This window comes from Babylonia areolata, chromosome 6 (genome assembly GCF_041734735.1).
Source record: "Babylonia areolata isolate BAREFJ2019XMU chromosome 6, ASM4173473v1, whole genome shotgun sequence".
NCBI classification, from domain to species: domain Eukaryota; kingdom Metazoa; phylum Mollusca; class Gastropoda; order Neogastropoda; family Buccinidae; genus Babylonia; species Babylonia areolata.
This window is the reverse complement of record NC_134881.1, coordinates 48,388,589-48,411,121: the sequence shown is the minus strand read 5'-3', so window position 1 is coordinate 48,411,121 and position 22,533 is coordinate 48,388,589. Positions and strand designations below refer to the sequence as shown.

Below are 22,533 nucleotides of genomic sequence, written 5' to 3'. Positions count from 1 at the left end.
AAAACTGTGAACTTCGTTAAGTGTTGACCCCTTACTTACTTTTATTGTAGTTGTTGTTGTTTTGCATGTGCCATAAGACATTATAAATTTTATTTCATCTATTTTTCCCATACATATACCCTCCTTCACAATGCTCCCCATTCGCAAACGTGCAATCCATAATCATGCAGTGGAACGCTAGATCTATTTCAGTCCACAAATTTGCCATATCTCATCCAACATTTGACAAACTATAATTATCAAACGCTTATATTACAATCCTAAATGTGAAGAAGATAACTTACCCAAGCTTCCAGGTTATTATTACCCACCTGTGCACCAGCAGGTTGATTACTGCCACAAAAATTAGTGGCAGCCATATATATCCAAGAAGGACTGAGTACAGTGTGTTGCTCTCCACCAGCACCTAATTCTGCTCCTATTTCCATTCATGCGCGGCACGTGTTAATTCAGTGATCACCTTACTCTTCGTGTGTCAGTCTGTGTACTTACCTAGAGGACCAAACGAACTTAATACGGAATTGTTACATAATGTTCAAGATAATGAAAAATGGTTGATTGGGGGAGATTTTAACGCCCATTCACCTTTTTGGGACAAAGATTGTGTATCAGTTACTTGCAACCGCTGTGTTAGAAATGTTGTTGATTCTTCCTTAAGCCTTTTGAATGATGGCAGCATTACCAGAATCCCTGATATTGTAACTGACAGGGCATCTGCAATAGATCTCTCTTTCATATCTGCTACGTTGTATCCAGAATGTAAATGGACAACGCATAAAGATACACTGGGAAGTGATCATCTACCGATCATCATGACTTTTAATGAAACTGAAAGATATACGGAATTTCAAAAAGACAAAGTCCCAAAGTATAACTATAAAGATGCTGATGAGAGAAATTCGAAAGTATGCTTGCTTGCAAAACCACGGCAGTCCGAGTCCGTAGACATTGGGGACACAGATATTTTATATTCCTTCTTTACTGACACCTGATATTACAAGCCGCCGATATATCAATCCCAATGTAATTCGCTTAAATCAAACAGATATTTAGGAAATATTTGGTGGACGCCAGCCTGTGAAGCAGCAGTAAATGATTTTTAAAAAATGAACATTATAATTTGTATGAAAAACAAGTCCAAGAAAATCTTATTGAAAAGAAAAGGGCAAACCATTATAGTAACATGGTCATTGCACAGGCTAAAAGACAATATTGGTCCTCATCTGTATAATGAGATATCCAGTCATAAAGATACTAAAAAGGTTTGGCCGGAAAAAAAAATCAATGAAATGAAAAGAAGGCATAAATCTGCCCATCTTGAGATTAAGATAGAAGACAAAGACAAAGATTTCCGTCCAGTGCAGAGAAAGCAGAAACATTTGCAGAAATGTTTCAGAGTCTATGCGATTTGAAGTCTATCGCCCAAAAAGAGTAAACACAGAACCGAAGAAGAGAGCAAAAAGTGATTATCGAATCTAAGTCCCGATAACAGTCAATACATCAAGCTCCACTCACACTCAGTGAGGTTAAAGACGCATTACTAACCCTCCCTAAAAAGAAAACATATGTAGGACTTGACGCGGTCTCAAATGAGATGCTTAGACACTTACCAGAAAATTTTGTTGTTTTGTTATATAAGCTTTTTCAAAAGTGCTGGATTGATGGTTTAATGCCAGCACATTGGAAACAGTAAGCTATATTGTAATACCAGTTCATAAACAAGGAGAATGTTAAACAGATAAGAACAGTTACATGTCAGTTGCGCTAACATCACATACTGGTAAGCTGATGGAAAGAATAATTTTGAGAAGACTGATGTACTATTGCCATAACAAATAGAATTATCCCAATTAATCAAGGGGCTTTCAGAGAGGTATCTGCAAATTGAAAATTTGGTGTTAAACTTACACACATGTAAAACAACAATTTGCTAGAAGAAAAAAACGTTCTTTGCAACTTTCTTTGATATATAAGAAAGCCTATAGATCAAGTTTGGCATGCAAAGTTACTCCTTAAACTGAAATCTGTTGGCATTTCAGGGCGTCTCTATAATTATATCAAAGATTTCCTGACTAAAAGATGTATACAAGTACTAGTTGGAAATACGTACTCATATTCTAAGACTCTTCACATGGGATTACCCCAAGGTTTTGTTATTGCCCTGTTCTATTTAACATCTTGCTGAACGACTTACCCCAACATTTATCAAAAGACGTGATCCCAGTGCCAATACGCAGATGATATATGTATGTGGATGAATGTAACTATCGGAAAAGAAAATACATCAACAAGGGCATATAAACTATATTAAGAAAACATACCAAAGAGAAATAGATAAGTTGAATAAATATATTGTCGAACAATGGCCTTACATTATCAGCAGAAAAATACTCACATTATGCTTTTTAACAATGGTAAAAAATCCAAGAGTTGTCCAACATTTAAAAATTTGAAAATGAGCCCACCCCAGTACAGAGATACGATAAAATTTTTAGGCTTAATGCTTACTTCAAATACTTGGAATCCCCCCTATTGAATATATAATACAAAAGCAAGAAATGTTTAAACTTGCTAAAAGCCAAAAAGTAAACGTACTGGGGACAATACACAACGATATTAAAAACATTTATCATCATCATTATTCGATCCAACTATCTTTATGGACAAGAAGTCTTTTTCAATGCTCCAAAGGTTTGTTAAAAAAAACCTTCAAAGCATTGACTGTAAGCATATAGACTTCCCCTTGGCGTACCTTTCCATGCATCAACCCTCGGAACATATAAAGAAATAGGAGAATTTACCTTTGGATGAATCCCGAACCTGCCATGGTGCTACATACGTATTGAGAAGTCAACAACTCAGTAAAAATTTTTTACATCGGAGGGAAGCAAGAATTACACCTGAAAACAACTTCTCAAAAAGAGCTAAAAACGATATCTTAACTAACACCAATTGGCACGTTTGTGTCAAACCTTTTCCAAAAGTCCGAATTAATCCAGAAATGTGACACGCAGGAAAACAGTAAGTCCACGCCCCATTTGGGAGATTAGTAAAGCACAGTCAGTTTGATATCATGTCATCATACTGACATTGCACAAAAAAAAAAAAAAAAAAAAAAAAAAAAAAATCCAAATATCATGGCAACAGAAGGTCCGATTACACCTTCAGAATAGATACCGTGACACTTACATATTTACACAGTCGGCCCCACTCCTAGACAATGGCCATGCAGGTTCAGCTTTCGGTTATACCAAAGGACGAAAACTGAACGATCATACCATATTGGTAAAGATCGGTCAATATTCACAGCTGAAATAAATCGCTGTTCTTATGGCTTTAATTATATTCTTGATTTTCCAGTTTGCCTTCTACAAGTCTTATTTTGTGTTGATTCAAAATCTCTTTTATTGCTTTAAAACTCATCAAATTGTAAGAACAAGTCCAAAATAAAATACTGAGAAAATAAGTCACATTGTACATCTTTTGAATTTGAGAGGAACAAAAATATACCTTTTTTGTTGGGTTCCTTCTCACCTTGGTCTCCTATATAATGAATGAGCTGACAGGGCTGAAAGAAAAGGTGCAAAACACCAACAGGGAACCACAGACTTTGTGTGCCTTTGTCTGTACAAGAGGGGTACCGCTTACTCAGTAGAAAAAGCATCATGGGAAAAGTCAGGGAAGTACGATACCGCAATTTCAGTGGCAAAGTTTTAAAATAAAAGTATAAATAATATTCAGCAACGGAATCTATCAATCAATCAAATACATTCAGTAATTTATTCAGATTAAGGCAAATTCAGGCATTGTCAAACAGGAAAAAGCTGAACTGACGCTTTTTAACAAGTTCAGCAGAGGTTTGTTAAATGCATATGTGGAGAATCTATTTCTAGCAAACACATACTGTTTGAATGTCATTCTTAATTCGTTTTTACCAAATTCTCAGAAAATTCTTGTTGAATGTATTTTTGACAATTTCAAGATGTTATCTGCTATTGCAGGTTTGCTGCATAGTCCAACTGGACATTTGTTATTGTTGTTACAGTTGTTTGATGTAAGCGTTTCCTTCTATATTGTGCCTATGTCTCCCCTTTTAATGTTTTATTTTTTTCCAAAGCTCTGTATCTTTCCCCACCACATAACACACACACCATTCTTCACCCTCTGCCCAATACCGTTCCCATCACCCGCCCCGCCCATCCCCCCCTTTTTCCCCCCCGTCTAATATCACTTAAAGTGGAAGATATTAAACTGAAGACTACTATACTACTACTACACACACACACACACACACACACAATGTGCGCACTCTCTTCAAAAACACACTGACACTGAGTTCAAGGAAGGGGTCATAGAGTTAGGACTAATCCATAGGGGAGAGTTAGGACTAATCATCCATATGTCAGCTACAAACACATCTGCTAAGCAGAAAGAAAAAAACTGTCCCTGCGAACCTGTACGTTCTTGGCAATAGTTATTTCCTTAGTCATTTCTCATTCAGACATATCTCCGAAACGTTTCCGCGAAACCTTCAAAATGAATCAAATAGAGCAAGTGAAATAATTCACACTTCCACACATTATGAGCTCACCTTCCTCTTCCGTTGCAGCAATCAAACGGAAATTGAAAAGCCGAAGAAAGTGTAGATTCTCACGCGCAGAACCTGAACGTGAATCCAGAGAGAAAAACGACGCCTTAAATCATGGGATCGGATCAAAGCACTTTTTCGGAAGGAGGACTTGGCAGATCTTAATCAAGATCCCTCAAAATTTTCAACCAGTCGACCTATTGGCCCGAAGGTAAAATCTGATATTTGATGGGATTCTGCCTTTTAAAAAGTCCGAGTTGTGCATGGTACAGAAGGTTTTAGAAAGGTAGAGTTTTATGCTTTTTTAAATGTGTGTGTAATGTCTCAGTCTAACAGTCATTTTTTGCATGACGTCCACAAAATCCACATAAATATTTGCCATGAAAAAACAAAAAAACAAAAAAACCGGTGTTGCTTTTCCCATTGCTTTTCAAAGATTCCGCAAACTAATGAAGCTACGCACATCAAGGACTTTCTAATCAACAGGAAACAGCATGTGATAGTTCAACGGTACGCAGTCTCAGGAAGCCAGTGTGAGCAGTGGCATCCCCCCAGGGGAGCGTGCTCGGCCAGTCTTGTTCGTTATTTTCATCAACGACCTCCCAGCCATGAGTTAAGAGCACAGGTAAAAATGTTTGCGGATGATACCAAAGTGTTCAACAAATGACACAGAGACGGGACCAAAAGAGCTTCAGGACAACCTTGACCAAACTCCAGCACTGGTCTGGACACTGGCTGCTTAAGTTCCATCCACAGAAAATGTAGCGTAAATGAACTGGGGTGGCAGAAGTCAGAGGCACATATTACATGACAAGCATAAACGAAGAGGACAACAGTACAAGGGTGACATTAAAAGAGGGCTGCAAGCGAAAAGGACTGGGTTTGCTCATTGATGACAAACGAGTTTCAAAAGACAGTTTTCACAGTTGACATCCAAAGCAAAAAGAATGGTTGGTTTATAAGGCGATCATTTGATTTCCTAACTGAGACAACTTTTGTTCAGTTGTACAAGAGCCTCGTCCGACCACTGTTGGAATATGGCCACTGTGTCTGGCAAACCCTTTCACAAAACGCTATGTGTGACATTGAGGACGTTTCCCGAGGCGAGCAACAAAACTCCTGGGCTCACTGAAGGAGAAGCCCTTACCCCGAGAGACTGAAACTGTGGGGCTGCCAAGTCTGGAAACACCGGAGGCTGCGAGGGGACATGATCGAAGTATTTAAATACCTTCAAAGGTCATTTGACGCACAGAGGCCAGTGTTCCAGTCGTCAAATTAGTGGAAACCTCAGAGGCAACACCTTAAAGCTCCAAAAACAACGCTTTCGCCTTGATGTCAGGGGGAATTATTTCTTAACAAGTGTGACACATGGAACGGTCTCCCAGACCTCCGTGGTCCTGGCACCACCAGCAAGCCTTTAAGACCGCCTAGATAAACACTGGAGGGCCTACCTGGTCTGTACAACCAGCTTGTCAGGCAACTGATTTGGTCTAGCCGTGCTCGCCACGCATGCAACCAATTCAGTAATAGTTCTTCAGGAACACAAACAGGCCTCGGGAGAGGCCTAAACCGTTGTCTAGTCAAGTCAAGTCAAGTCAAGCAGTGTACACATTTCCCGGGTTTGGTCCGCCATCTTGGTTTTTCGTTTTGCCGCTGATTGGTCAAAACATGGATAAAGTTAGTCCGACGTTGTCTGCACTTCCGTTTTGTTTTCTCTTTTTGCGCGAAATACGATTCTGCGAAAAGCAAGTTGACATTCCCCATTTTTGTCAGTGTTGATCGGTTTTTCTGCTTATCAACATACTTGCTGAGGAGCATGGATCACGCTAAGAAAGGTAAGTGGCTTATTTCTTTTTTTTGTTTTCCATTCCATCTTTTCCGTGTTTCTTGATATGTTGAAAGGAACATTTGGTTCAGAGGGGGATGGTGTGATTGCAAGGTACGCAGTAATGTGTGTGTGTATGTGTGTTTGTGTGTGGTGTGTGTGTGTGTTGTAGTCTATATTCCAATGTGTCCCTGATATGTGTGCAGTTTATATCGAATTGTGATCATTTTCAAGTTGAATGTCAGGATTGAGCAGTGTAATATTACTTGATTTTTACTTGCGTTGTGTGTGTGTGTGTGTGTTTCCCTTGAGTTAAATTGCTATTCAGGAATGCCCCCCCTCCCCCCTTCCTAGCCCCACTCTCCACCCCACCCCTCCCCCCACCTTTCCCCCTCCTCTCTCCCCCACCCCCTGAGACCCCCCAGGCTACCGGCAACCACTCAGCCACCTCCCATTGTCGGATCCCTGGTAGCATTGGTTTTATTATTATTTATTACATAATATGTGCAAGGACTGGTTTTACGTTTGTGACTGATTAATGGATTGTAAACTTGTATATCAACCATGTGTTCTCTTTGCAGATGAATCCGAACACGCTCATGCATCGAGAAAGGATCAATTGCCTGACCAATGTGCTAAAGAACTCGAGGTGGTTCAATGCTTCATTTGAGTGTCCGCCCATGGGGAAGGACCAATGGGCCACACTGTGCCATCTGATGTCACAGTTTCGGGACATCATTTTTGAAAATGAAGCAAATGTAATGCTTCCTCAGTATGGTAAGTTTACGGGTTATGTGATGATGTGAGAAACATTTTGGTTTAGTAAAACAATGTGGACAATGACCATTTATGTTACCAAAAATATCATGGAAGATAATAAAGAAAACCCATGTTTCCTGGCTGTATCACTGGATGCTTCCTTTACCACCCTTCCGAATTCAGTACCAATTTTGAAAACTGAAATATGGTAATGTCATGTATTAGTATAAAAGTGATGTGCTCAAGGGGTACACCATTTGCATACTTTAGAATAGAAAGAGATAGGATACTGTTTTTCTTTGATATAGTCTTTGAGTTGGATAAATATAATCGAGAAGTCCTGTGTTTGAATTATGTTGAATGAAATTAGTGCCTGATTTATTGGTAAACATATGTAATAGTGTGCAAATCTATTTGCCCTTATTTATTTATTTTTTTTCAAAACCATTCGGTGTGCTACACTGTTTCTAAATTTGGTAAGTCTGTTTTTACACTGTTCCAAAAGTAGGCGCTTGGTAAACTGATAAATAATTTGTGTAGAGATGTGACAATCTCAGCCCTACATAGGGACAGATCTCCGTCCAATTACAGATACATGTAGTATAATCTGTTTTACATTGGCTCACGGCACATGAGCCTTTTCAGTATTACCTGCCTATGCAGTCGGTGCTAAAGGAAGTTGATCTCTTTTGCATATCCGTGAGATTACACGCCGGTGTTGTTCTGTCCAGTGGGCTATCATTTTATGCTGTGACCATGTGTGTGTGACGTGAATGCATGTGCCTGTGAGTTCATTCTGTGAGTTCATTCTTGTTGCATCAATGTATTTCCCTTTTTCTCTTGTTCTGTATGATTGCGAGGACTGAAAGCAAAGTATTTTGGGTGAAAGATGTGTTGTGGTGTACATCTGTCTGGCACAACAAGCGATACACATGTTTAGTCGCACTGTTTTCAAGAAGTTGTCTGTGACAATGTTAGATTGGTGCTAATATGTTTATTATGCTGGTTGACATTTTTATGACTTAGTGTTATGCACACCACTTAGTGTTAGACTTGGTTGTTTTGTCTTATTACCCTTTATATGGTGAGTCACATGGGTGGATGTGGATATATGTATGTATGTGTGTGTGCTTGCGAGTATGTTTGAGTGTGCGTTGGTGAAAGGTGTATGGCGGCTGTGTAATTTTGTCCGGCACTCAGCAATGTGTTAGTCGCTTTATTTTATTTTGTTCATAGTGATGTGAGTAGGTGCTGGAGGGTAACTGAGTAGTTATAATATGCATATATGATGATTTTTGGTGCAACTCTTAGCAGGTGGACTTGCTGGTTTCACTATTATTTATTTACAGGCTGAACTTGACGCATGTGTGTGTGCATGCGTTGTGTATGTGAGTGTGCATGTATAGTGTGCATTAGAAAAGGTATTGTTTTATGGTGGAGTCCTGTCTGGCTCACAGATATGTGCTAGTCATTTTATGTTAACTTATTCAAAGTATCTACTTGCTTGCGAGTTAACCATTCAAGGTATGCTATGTATGACATTTTATGATTTAGTGTGCACCACTCAGCACGTGTACTATATGGTTGTATTATTTTTAGTTAACAACATGCCTGTTTCTTTGTTGTTATATGATACTCATGATGTTCTTTTTGTGTGTCATTTCAGGCACTGTTCTTTTCCCGAGTAGTAGTTTTCCAGTTCTCCTTCCCCTTCTACAATAAAGGAGGTTCAGTGTTGTATCACCCTCATATATGTTTAAAAAAAAAAAAAAAAAAAATTAAGGGCAAATAGATTTGCACACTATTACACATAATTTTATGGCACTAGACCAACTTTGTGTCTACTGTAATGCCACTAACCTACAAATACAGCATATTTATTGTGGGTTTCAGCTTCAACACCAAGTGAGTTGGCAGTGCTGTGTTCCGAGGGTTCCGGGGGCTGGCTTCTGTCAAGCCATATCGTCTGGGTACTAGATCAAGTGAACCGAACATCCAGGACATCGGTCGCTCTTTGCCTGAATGCAGCCACTGCCTCAAAGGGCTTCAGCAGAAAAGGAATCTCCGTGACGTGAAAAAGCTGATCTTCATCTTGAATGTTGGCATTGACTATCGGGGGACCTTTGTGTCATCGGCGTCAAAATCAGGCTGTCACTGGGCCCTTGCAGTGGTGGATATCGCAGCGAGGGGGAACCCAACAACCATCTATTGTGACAGCCTGGGTTGGGAATGCCCGCAGAACTTTGGCACCTGCGTCCAACCATTTTTACAATTTTTTGGATGTGGTGTTCCCAGTATGCTGGTTGCCTTGGCCCACGACACTACTGCACAGAATGGTCCTCACCAATGTACACATCTGTGCTTGAACTATCCTCTGCAGACATGTGGCAATGTCTGCGGAGTGATAGCAGTCATTGCAGCTGTCATTGCTGCACAAGATGACTGATTGTTCAATTTGTTTACTGGTCCCCGTCAGCAGCAGAGGATGTTCCTGCACAACCCCACGCGATATGAAAGATATTTGCGGAGGTTGATCATGGCATGGTTTGTGTCAGGCTCTGTGAACCTGTGCTACATTCTGCCAGCAACAGAACAACCTGGTCAGAAACGGAAGGCAGCAACTCCTGGCTCTCCACCACAGGAGAAGAAACCTGCATGGGGAGCAGCCCCTTCATCCACACCAAAGTCATCTCCCTCTGCTGGTGTTCCACCAAATAAGCCATCTCCCTCTGCTGGTGTTCCACCAAATAAGTCATCTCCCTCTGCTGGTGTTCCACCAAATAAGCCATCTCCCTCTGCTGGTGCTCCACCAAATAAGTCATCTCCCTCTGCTGATGCTCCACCAAATAAGCGAATTCCCCCGTCCATCACGAAACCACCAAACAATCCACCTGGTGGATCCGACACTGATCCATCTTCCTTCCGAAAGGCAAAGAGACCAAGCAGAGAATGTCCCTACTGTGATTCTCTTCTCTCCAGGCATGATGCCCTTGTACGCCATATAAAAAAATCCCACCCTGGTATGGAAGTACCCCACACTACAGGACATTGTAACTGTCAGCAGTGTGACTTTGTAGCGTATAATTTGAAGCAGTTGATTTATCACTACAATGCAGCACGTGGGAAAAATTTAAATATTCAGTCCAAAACATTCCAGTGTAAACAAGAATTTGAAGTTTGGCGGTCAGATACAGAAAAAACTACTAAAACTCATTTTGTCAAGCAACGTGGGCCTGAGAAATGGACTGAAAGTGTTACAGAGTTTTATTACTGTAATCGGTCTGAAATAAATGTAGCAAAGAGTGTGCCAGCAGACCAACGCAAGAGACACATAAAAACTCAGGGAACATCAAAAATTAAAGGAAAATGTACTTGCCACATGACAGTCACAACATACATTCATACTGGAAAAGTTACCGCTGTCTTTTGTTTAGACCACACTGGTCACGAGACAGAATTATGTCATTTAAAACTGTCACTTGAAATGCGCTCATTTGTTGCTGCAGAGGTATCCGCTGGTGTAGGAGATACAAAGCTGCTTAGAGAAATTAGAGATCAGTTTAGTACAATTGACAGGGACACCCTACTTACAAGGAAAGATATACAGAACATAAAACGTGAATACAAAATTTCTCACTCTCAGAAGGATTGAAATGATGCATGCAGCGTTCAGCTTTGGGTTGAAGAGTTAAAAGAGAACAGTGATAATCCCATTATTTATTTTAAAATGCAAGGGCAGTCAGATCCCAGTAATAATCTGCTGAAAGATGATTTTTTACTTTGCATTCAAACAGCATGCCAAAGAGACATGATGAAACATTTTTCTCGTGACATGATATTCATTGACTCCACTCACTCCACAACACAATACCAATTCCTCTTGACAACCATACTTGTAGCTGATGATTTCGGTGAGGGGATTCCTGTAGCATGGGCAATTTCTAACAAGGAAGACAGTTCTATACTTGAAGTTTTTCTTCATGCTGTTAAAACAGCAAATAATGGTGAAGATTATCAAACAAACACTTTTATGAGTGACTTAGCATCTTCATTCTATAATGCCTGGTGTGCAGTATTTCCAGTGCCTAAGAGAAGATTATATTGTACCTGGCATGTGGATAAAGCTTGGAGAAAGAAACTGAGAGAGTCAGTGCCAGATATGGAGGAGCAGGCTCAACTGTATTACATGTTGTGCATGTTGAGAAGTGAGGTAGAGGAGGGAATTTTCTGCAAAAAAATGACAGAATTTGAAGAATACTGTAACCAGAACTTTCCAAATTTCCATAATTATTTCCAAAGTGAATATGTCAGAGAAAACAGAGTTTTGTATTGGGCAGCATGTTTTCGTAAGGGTGTTTTTGCGAATACCAACATGTATGTGGAGTCATTCCATCGTGTGTTGAAAGATATCTATTTTCAAAGAAAGCAGAACAAACGCGTTGATAGTCTCCTCTTTGTTCTCCTCCAGCTTGCAAGAGACAAAGCTTGTGAACAGCTGTATAAATGCCATATGGGGAAGATGACACACAGACTCCGTGAAATTCTTATCAGACATAAGAGTGCTTTGACCATAAAAGATGTTGAAGAACATGGTAATGAATGGATTGTACTTTCTGCAGAGCGCAATGATGTGCAGTATTATGTAATCCCAAACGAAACCTGTCCCGAATGCAAGTGTAAACAGACCTGCACAGATTGTGGTGTTTGCCCTCATATGTTTTCATGCACATGTGCAGATTTTTTAACTCGAACGATACCCTGTAAACATATACATGCAGTTCAAATGGCCAGGGCAAAAAGCAGAACATGTGACAATTCAAAGGAGGAACCTGATCAGGCTGATGATGACATTTTGCCTGACAATAATGAGAAGAATGCAGATGATGAAAATTTCACTGAGAATTATACTGATTTCGCACAGAATGTATGCAAAAAAGATTCACCAAGTTCTTTTGATTTGAAGCAGTTGCACACACAGGCGCTGCAAGCACTGAATAATCTGATTGATTTTACAAAGCACACAAAAAACATTGATGCTGTGAAAAGTATTATTACAAATGTCTCATCAGCATTATCTATTGCCAAAGGTTTTGAAGCGTTAAGAACATGTGACAAGCCTGACGTAAAGTTTGAAGTAAAAGAACCAGTTACTGGAAACAAACATTTTGAAGCACAGAGAAAATTCTATGCAACGAAAAGAAAACCAGGCAGAAGTAGACTTAGACTTAGCAAACCTGATTCAAAGCAAACTGAGGAAATTAAATTGAAACTTAGTCAAATCACACCAAATGTTTGTGCTGTATGTCTGTGCAAAGAGGATAAGGCACTGCTGAAGAAATACTTTGGCGACAGTGTAACTCATGTGAAGGTTGGGTACATGTCCAGTGTGACCAAACAACAGGCGGTGATGAATATCAATGCACTCTTTGTACATCTAGGCAACTAAAGCAAAGATAGTTATGTAGGTCATTTAGGGAAGAGTGAGACAGGGGCTGAACAGTGGTTGATGATGAAGCAATGCTAGTATATTTCATCCCATCTCATGGATGGATTTACTCAAAAATGCCAATGAGACATTGTCTCCTTCACCAGTCACCATTTTTTTTTTAAGACATTTTCATTTTCTATGAGACAATTAAACATGTCACGGGCTGTCATGTCAGAATTGACTATTTAAGTATTACATAGACGTTGATATGTGTGCATGTGCATGCCTTCTTCTTCCTTTTGAGTGCTCATCGGTCAATGGCTGACCATTACTAGCACTTTTTGATGCATGTTGGGTATGTTTCTGTAGCTGGCACTGATATCATCTTTGGACATCAGCGTCAGGATCTTTTAAGTCCGAGCTTGATTTTGAATGCATGCGTGCTCAGACTAGACCTCGGTTTATACTCTCATCCGAGAGTCCGATTGGATGTCCGGCGACTCTACCCCCGACCACCGACGCATGTCATCGTCATGATGTGTTTTTGTGGATTTGCAAATTATCAGCATTACAAGAAATAAAGATTTTTGATCTTCTCAACTCTCCTGTTGAATTGTTCACTCCACAGACAATACAACACAATTGAAAACACACACACACACACACACACACACACACACACACACACACACAGAGTCACACACAAGAACAACAACAACAACACAGATAAAACATGACTACACTCACCACTATAGAAGTCACTGCAAAATTTGTATTTTTACTATTTGTCAAATCCCAAGAACTGAAGCCACTGACAGAACCTCACATTCTGATTCAGTTTACCTTTACTCACATCATATACTGAACAGTTACTCCAAGCATAATGACAAATGTGACTGTAGGTGATTGGATGGAATCGCAACTGTCCACACAGCAAACCAACACGGCGCAACAGAGCTTTGTGCTGAAACGAAGGATGCAGCCATATGATACGTCATATGATATGAATCTTGCCCTCGAAGTGAAAAGTAGGAATTAAGTCATTAGAATAGCTCTACTGGGACAATTTAGTACGCGGTCATTGTTGAGACAAAATGTGTTAAGATGCAGTTAAGCACTCATATAGACAGTCTGTGACTGTACAAGTTTCGGTTCAACTCAACAGTCGGACACTGTATGCAGACGACAAAATCGAAAACGGAAGTGCAGACGAAAAACAAAATGGCGGACCTAACGGGATGTGTTCCATTCCATTCCATTCATTCTCCTGCCCTGATGGGCGTAGAAGAGACATGAGGGACGATTCCGTAGTCAGACGACGCCATCCGGTTCTATCTTCTGCCTGTCGTATCAGCGTAGCGCTATCCATATTGGTCCATTCCTTGATGTTGTCCATCCAGCATTTGGCTTGCCTCCCTCTTCGCCTACCGCCCTCTAGCGTTCCCTGTAGAACTGTCTTTTGCAGTGAATTGTGGCGTGTCACATGCCCGAACCATGACAGCTTCCTCCTTTTGACCACTGCTAAGAGTGGTTCCAGTGGACCCACTAGCATAGTTATTTGGCTCTTGACAAAGTCATTGGTCTCTCTGTCCTTCCATGAGATTCCAAGCAGTCGTCTGAAGCATTTTGTCTCAAACGTCTGGACTTTCCTAGTAGTCTCTGCTGTTAAAGTCCAACTTTCACATCCATACAGCAGTATGGATAGCACCAGGGATCGGTACAGTTTGATCTTTGTTGGAAAGCTGATCTCTCTGCTCTTCCAAATCTTGCTGAGCTTAGCCATTGCTGATGTTGCGATCGCTATCCTAATCTTTATTTCAGTTGTTGAGCGACCGTCGTTTGTGAGGGTGGTGCCGAGATATTTGAAAGCATCCACTTCTTCAAGTTGTTGTCCGTTCATGAAGATTTGAGCTTGGGTGTTGGTTGAGCTGTTTACCAACACTTTGCTTTTCTCGGTGCTCACTTCCATTCCGTATGCACTTGCTCTTCCTTCTAGTCTCTTGGTGAGGTCTTGTAGTTCTTTGTTGCTGCCTCCTAGTAGATCTATGTCATCTGCGAATCTCAAGTTGTTGATGATTCTTCCTCCTATGGAGATGGTAGAGTGGAAGTCATGGAGGGTTTCGCGCATGATGTTTTCTAGGAAAAGGTTGAATAGTACTGGGGAGAGGAGGCAACCCTGACGGACACCGACTGTGGTCTTAAAGTATATTCCGATTTGGTTGTTGAGGACGACTGCGCTGCTGGATGTCTTGTACAGCGCCTGAATGACTTGGGTGAGACCCTCCTCGATGCCAAACTGTCTGAGTACCTGCCATAGTCCATCATGCCACACCCCATCAAAGGCTTTCTTGAAGTCTATGAAGTTGTGGAACAGGTCTCTTTGATGTTGCAGGTGTTTTTCCATCAGTAATCGGATGTGTACACTGCTGTATTTCGCAAACTGACCATTTCAGTTTCAGATTCAAGGTGTCAGAGGAAGTGATCAGATCCATACACCGCTACACCACATCTGCTGGCAAAGTTTTCAAAAATCAAAAAGTCAGCAGGTGCCTTACCTTTGCATAAACCCAGTGTGCTGATCAGACCAATGTAAAAGGACAAAAAATATATGCGGCTTTTCCTATTCTATTCAAAGTAGCTAGGCGTTGATCAGTGCGAAGCTCAGTCCTTCACGAGATCCTGATGAGAATGCCATTGAATGTCATCGGTAATTGTTACATCCTTTAATTCTAGTTGGTGAGAGTTTGTCAATCAGTAATTTTAAAAGAATATTGTGAGTTCATTGGGCAGGTTGAGCTCCTCGACCAGTATTAACACTACAGCCTCGAATCGGTCCTCTGTCAGCACGCAGGTGACCGCCACGGTCACTACGGCTTCCTTTTCAGGACCGACGGGAGCTGAGGGACCCCGCTCAGCCCGTGGGAGCCTGCTGTTCCCACCTACCCAGCCCTCGGTCCTAAAAGGAGATGAGTGGGTGTTCGTCCCCTCACAGCACTCGTGGGTCCCTCTGGCATCCAGGGACGCTCTCTCTGAGAAGGTGTGGCACCCACCATCCCAAGCATGGTTGGACCTACGGTCCACACACTCCCCACCCTCTTCAGGTGTCAAGGACATAACAGAGGAGACCAGGGCCCTGCTCGGGATCGCCCCAGCTCATCCCGCTGGGCTGACCACAGCCCACAGGACGCCCCCGTGGGTACATCCACTTGGGATGGCACCCAGCAGGGGATGGACTGTGAACAAGAAGGACAGCCCCTGTCTTCGGATGAGGACGAACAAGCAGATGAGCACTCTTCGCCCCCATCCCAGTGCGACAGATGGAGCCCACGCCTCCCTAGGGACCAGCCTGAACCAAACTCGGACTTTGCCGAGCTCGAACTGACCCTCCCCAATAGGGTCACACATGCTGAATCAGTCCCTCAGGCAACTTTGTCACCCTTAACCCTCCTACGGTCAGGTGACTCTAACTCCAGAACCACAAGGCGACTCAGAGTGCCAGAAATGGCTCAGGAGTGGCTTAATAAGCCAGCCCGCACCGTCAGGGGTGCTGCTTCCATCCCTCCTCCAGGCAGGGAGTCACTCTCTGCCCCGGGCGCTTTTGCCCCAGGCAAGTTCCTTAAAGATCCCTCCAAGGGAGGAGTGTGGTCCTGGTACACACAGGACCACCCTGCCTACAGGGAAGCAGAGCCCTCCGCGCAGGACAGGATGTTGGTCTCACAGCGCACCACCTTCCCCACCTCAGCTACTCTTCCCTTTAAGACATTTGCAGAGTGGGACAAACTGGCCCGCCGCTGCCTCCTCGAGGTGTCCACGGCTTATACCTTCTTTGACGCATTCCTCCACAGAGCCAATGAGCTGTGGGAACGACGTCCAGTTCAGCAGGACACGGAGTCTCCTTCCTCTGGCCTGCCTGGCCTCTTCTCAGACCCGAGGTTAAACACTTTTGGCAATCGAGTAGCGTCTGGTCTCACGGCAGCTGCAGACGCAGCTACCAGCCTTCACTTCAATACGGTGCTAGCGCGGCGGGATGCTGTTCTCCGCCTCTCTAACATTCCAGTAGAGGAGAGGGCTGCTCTGCGGTCCATCCCAGCACAGCAGCACTCCCTCTTCGGCCAGTATGCGCCGCATTTTGTCAGCCACAGGGCAGAGACAAACCGGGAGGTGGCCTCATATTTAGCCCAATCCTCCCAGGGGCGCCAGGGTTCTATGCCATTGAAGAGACCCGCCACCAGGGCTCCTCCATATACCTCGCCTCCTAAGCCAAAGCGGCGTGCTCAGAATCAGCGGCAGAGGAACAAACCACCTCATGGCCGTCCAAGCCGTCCGGCCATGCCCAAGGCCAGAAGGCAGCACCCCCAATGACTGGGCCCCGATTCAGCACCGCCAGTCGTTCAGCCCCTCCAAGTAGGAAACTTGTCCCGGCACGCGCATCAGTGGCGTGCTCTGGGACTCAACGACTGGATTGTGTCGGTGCTAGAGTCGGGATACATGCTCCCTTGGGTGGGGGACCGCCCCCCTCTAAGATCCACTCCTCCTCCTTATGTGCCCAGCTCGATGGAGCAGGAGAGCGTCTTAGAGAAAGAGATATCGCACCTACTCCTCATAGGGGCGATATCTCAACTCTCGGACCCGGGCCCCGGTTTTTACGGCCGGTTGTTCGTGATTCCAAAAGTCTCCGGAGGGTGGAGACCAGTCCTGGACTTGTCCCCCCTCAACAGATTCCTCCCCAAGATGAAATTCAAGATGGACACACAGGCACAGATTCGGGAGACCATGCAACGGGGAGATTGGGCGACGTCCATCGATCTGAAAGATGCTTATTTCCATATCCTCATCCACCCGGCATCCCGCCGGTACCTGAGGTTCGTGTGGAGGGACAGAGTGTTCCAGTTCTCTGCCCTCCCATTTGGTCTGTCCCTTGCCCCTTTCCTGTTTACCAAGGTGGTGCGGGAATTGGTGTCAATCGTCCGGTCGGAGTCCATTCGGCTCTGTGTGTACCTGGACGACTGGCTTATTCTGGCCCAGTCACAGGCTCTGTGCCAGAGTCATACAGCCAGACTTCTAGACCTGTGCTCCCAACTGGGCTTCATCACGAACCAGGAGAAATGCGATCTGTCCCCGAGCCAGTCCTTCGACTTCTTGGGGATGAGATTCGACACGCGGTCCATGATAGTCTCTCCGACGCCAGATCGGTGGGACCGTCTGGCAGGCCTCCTCAACCACTTGCGCCATTCCTCCCAAGCAACGGCGCGGACACTTTCTTCCCTCCTGGGCATGATGGAGTCCATGGCACCTCTCATCCCTCTGGGCAGGGTTCTCAAGCGCCCTCTTCAGAGGGCACTCAGGCTACGGTGGTCCCAGAGCACTCAGCCATGGGATACCCGGATATGTCTGGGCGAGTGGTTCCTCGAGGTGACATCAGAGTGGTTAACCACCCCTCTTCTGACACAGGGGGTGCCCATAGCCCCACCTACTCTTCAGGTGGCACTATTCACAGACGCCTCCTCCATGGGCTGGGGAGCCCACATGGACTCACTCCATGCAGCAGGGACTTGGTCCCCGGAGGAGCGCCTATGCCACATCAATGTTCTGGAACTGGAGGCAGTTCGCAGGGCTCTCCAGCACTTCATAGCGGAGGCCAAAGGCAAGACCATTCGCTTGTTCACGGACAATACAACAGTCACTTGTTACGTGAACAAAGGGGGCGGAGCGCACTCGGCAGACCTCTCTCTGCGGACCGAGGCTCTCCTCCGTTGGTGCCACAGCAAGGGCATTGCACTTTCAGCGAGACACATAGCAGGGAAAGACAACATTTTGGCAGATGCTGTCAGCAGGTCCAAGAGTGTCATACACACAGAGTGGACCCTGGACAAGGACACCCTGCAAGGAGTGTGGGAACAGTGGTTCTGGCCGATGGTGGACCTCTTTGCGACAAGGTTCAGCAAGAGACTTCCCACTTACGTCTCTCCAGTCACCGACCCAGAAGCATGGGCAGTGGACGCTCTCTCTCTAGACTGGAGCAGTCTGATTGCCTACGCGTTTCCTCCCTTTCCAATCCTGTCCAAGGTGATACGGAAAGCCAGGTTGGAACGCCCGCAGATGATCCTCATTGCGCCGAAATGGCCAGCCCAGCCCTGGTTTCCGGTCCTTCAGTCCCTGACACATGTTCCACCACTGGAACTGGAAACCAAACCTCATCTGCTGAGGCAGCCTCGTTCGGGCATTCCTCACTCCAATCCTCAAATGCTCCACCTGCACGCGTGGCTGCTGTGCGGGCGGATCTGTCAGCATCACCATTGAAGTCTTCCACCCCTCGGTCAGCCTCTGTGTCCGCCGCGCTGACCAAGGGGGGTGCCTCCTCCGACCTCCTCTCCATAGTCTCCAAAGCCAGGAGGGAGGGAACAGAGACTTTGTATGACTTTCGATGGAAGAAATGGCTGAGTTGGTGTACAGCTCAGAACATTCCCCCTACTAACCCTACGAGCATGCAGCTGGCCAACTTTTTGGCTCACTGCTCCTCGGTTCTCAACCTGTCTGCTAGTTCTGTGAGAGGGTACAGGTCTGCCATTTGTACCACTATCAAACAGCTAGGTGGTCCCGCTTTTGAAGCTGATTTCCTGCTCAGAGAAGTGGCTAGGGGCGCCTCTCTGAAGGAAGCTAGGAATCCCAGAAGAGTGCCCCTCTGGGACTTGTTCCTGGTGCTGGATTTCATTCGAAAACAGCCCTTTGAGCCATTGGGGACTATTCCTTTTGACCTGCTCACTCTCAAGACCACTTTCCTTCTGTTGCTGGCCACAGGCCGTCGTAGAAGTGAGATTCATGGTCTTAGTGGTATGCCACAAGATCTAGCATTCCACAGAGATGGTTCCATCACTCTTCGTTTCCTTCCAGAGTTTCTGGCTAAGAACCAAGACCCCGAGGTCCCTTCCCCCTCTCTGAGGGTCAGACCTTTGTCGGATATTCTGGCACAAGATGATGAAGATAGGCATCTCTGCCCCGTTCGGTGCCTCAAATACTATTGCAATAGGTCTCGCCATAGGCGTTCTTCTCAGAGGCGCCTTCTCATCTCCCTCAATGAGAATTACAAGAAAGATATCGCTGCAGGCACCATTTCCCGCTGGGTTTCCCAAGTCATTCGTAGAGCCTACTCTCATGCACACAAGGATCTCAGTTGTCTTAATCCCAGAACACACGAAGTGCGGGCCATAGCTACTTCGGCTGCTTTCCAGCACTCGGTACCACTGCAGCATGTCTTGGAGGCAGCCTTCTGGCGGTCGGAGAATCCCTTCATCAACTTCTACCTCCGGGATTTCCGTATGACCAGGGCTGACGGTTCCAAGGGGATTTCCTTTGTCGCGGCTAACACTGCTGTCTCAGTTTCAAGGGCTCCCCATACGAACCAGTAGGCGTTGCCCTCCTCCATTTGCTTTAAATTCTGCATCAGTTTGACATGGTACAGTATATGACACCAAAAGGAGGAGTTTGTATTATACTCCATGTTTGGTGTTTACATATACTTACCATGTCAAACTCGAATGCCCGCCCGTCCGTCCCCGCGTCTCCGCCGTGGTTCTCATGGGGCATTTTCATTCATGGCCACGGAATGATTCAGCGCTTATAGCTGTTAGAGGCGTTTGATTGGCTAAGAGCGGGCCAGACTAAGAGGGGCGTCTTTTCACTGTTAGCCGCGCGAAATTTGGCCAAACAGAGCAAACCATAGGCCTAGTTTGCATCAGTTTGACATGGTAAGTATATGTAAACACCAAACATGGAGTATAATACAAACTCCTCCTTTTGGTGAGAGATTTGGCAAATATGGAGTCAGGAGGAGGTGTTGAGGGTGACCCATCTTTGGATCAAAAGTTCAATTCCTGGTTGGACTTTTCTGTTGGGACCAGTTCTATCAGCCATTAGTGAAAAATTCATGCTAGTCAGCAGCGAAAGCAAACTCAAGAATCAAGAAAGGCCCACATTTCCCTGAAACTCCAGAACTGTAGTTTGCATCTATATAGACTTTCATTGAACGAGAATTGAATGTTACATCTGTTAATTATTCAGGACTGATGTCTCCACACCGATCAAGGATTGATGCCCAGCACCGGCCTTTTCTGTTTGGAAAATGGCAGCAACATAGTCATGATAGTGATGGGGGTAAAGCAATGCAGCCCATATGCTTCATGCTAAGTATGAGTTTAGCAGCCTTCATCAATCTGTTGTAAATACACAGACAATAAAAGTAACCCTGCTGGCCAGGTCACAATGCTGAAACCATCTGGCCACTTAAGTCTGAAATTCCAGTGATGTGTGGAAAAAAGAAATAGAGGGAGTGATCGAGGCAGACAGTTTCAGTTTCTGAAGGAGGCATCACTGTGTTCGGACAAATCCATATATATGCTACACAACATCAGCTTGACAGATACCTGACAGCAACATAACCCAACACACTAAACAGGTCTTGAGTATATATTTGTGTACCCATCAGAATGGGTTTCTTCTACATAATTTTGCCAAAGGACAATCCTTTCGTTGGCATGGGTTCTTTTTCAGTGCACCAAGTGCATGCTGCACATGGGACCTTAGTTTATTGTCTCATCTGAATGACTAGACACTCAGTTTGATTTTCCAGTCAAACTACGGAGAATGGGCGAGGGCAGGAATTGAACCAAGACCCTCACAGACACTGAATTAGCAGATAATCTGATAAGCATCTTAACCATTCTGCCACCTTCCACCCAGACAGACAGGCAGACTGGAAGAGAGAGAACATGCATTCAAGTTAAATAACGAAATGCAGCATTCACCATTACATATGGAGTAATCAGTCTTCATGCCTCTCAGTCTCATGTGATTTCTGCTGCACAACAACAGAAAATGCTGACGGTGGAGAGGGGGAGGGAGATGGGAGTGGGAGATTGCCAGTTCCAAGCGAAATCATATTTTTGCTCACCATCAGAAACAAATGTTTGTTAAAACAAAAGTTGTGTGCAACAGCACTTCTACCTTAAGCAGCTCACAATGGTTGGCAATCATAATAATAATACAGATCTATATTGAAGTTTCAAACTTTCCTTGTCTTTTTCATATTAAAAAATTACCAAACATATTTTTGGACCTGATATACATGATAATCATTCTGGACAAATCCAGTTCTTCGATGTGTTCTCAGCTACTTTCAGTTGTAGTCATTGTAGAATGAACAGATTTGTACACGTCATGAAATTAGTTGTTGTTTTTGTAAATAGCACAGAGAGGGAGAGAGTATGGGGCTTGGCACAAGAGTTTAGGTTACGGCCCTTGATTGAAATGGTATTAGACATAAGCTGACCATTAGGTGACAGGAAGTAAATGGTTCTGGGAGAATGCTGCTTGGTGTAAACAATTTCTACAGACCAGATTCGTTCCCCATGCCTTGCATCCAGAAATAGACTTTAACTTGTGACAGCCAGTCAGTGAAGCCAGAGGTAGAGTGGTCAGAGAACTCTCCGACTGTGTGTCTGCTTTTGAAATGGGATGCTAGTGATTTTTCACCCCTGCTTGACATGCGATATATGTTACCATGTAAGCATGGCTGCCTACATGGCGGGGTAAAAACGGTCATACACGTAAAAGCCCACTCGTGTGCATACGAGTGAACGCAGAAGAAGTTACCATGTAAGCACAAAAAAAAAAAAAAAAAAAAAAGGGGGGGGGGGGATCCTAAACACAATCTTTTGATTCACTGTATGATGTTTCATGTCTGTTGTGATGTTACACCATTTACTGTCCAGTGAATCACTATGGACACATGAAATTTAGTTCTGTCATGCAGTTGCTTTTATAAAGTTAATGTCACTGAACTCAGGCATGTTGTTTCTACATTCAAAAGACAAAATGCTCTTGAAACACTTAATCAGTTTAAAAAAAAAAATAATGTGCTGTAAAAAGTATTCTTCT

At 44.0% G+C, this 22,533-nt stretch overlaps 3 protein-coding genes across 3 annotated transcripts in view; all 3 read left to right on the top strand.

Moving 5' to 3' along the window:
- LOC143283109 (BLOC-1-related complex subunit 5-like) overlaps positions 1–22,533 on the top strand; it is a 48,615-nt gene that overhangs the window by 17,738 nt on the left and 8,344 nt on the right. The gene's annotated exons all lie outside the window — the stretch shown is intronic.
- Positions 6,405–9,647, top strand: LOC143283189 (uncharacterized). The gene is made up of 3 exons (XM_076589366.1): positions 6,405–6,423; positions 6,620–6,632; positions 9,090–9,647. Exons 1-3 carry the CDS (start codon positions 6,405–6,407, stop codon positions 9,616–9,618), a joined length of 561 nt encoding a protein of 186 aa, XP_076445481.1. The 3' UTR covers positions 9,619–9,647.
- On the top strand, positions 9,678–13,171 carry LOC143283108 (uncharacterized). The gene has a single exon (XM_076589219.1). It carries the CDS (start codon positions 10,900–10,902, stop codon positions 12,616–12,618), a length of 1,719 nt encoding a protein of 572 aa, XP_076445334.1. The 5' UTR covers positions 9,678–10,899; the 3' UTR covers positions 12,619–13,171.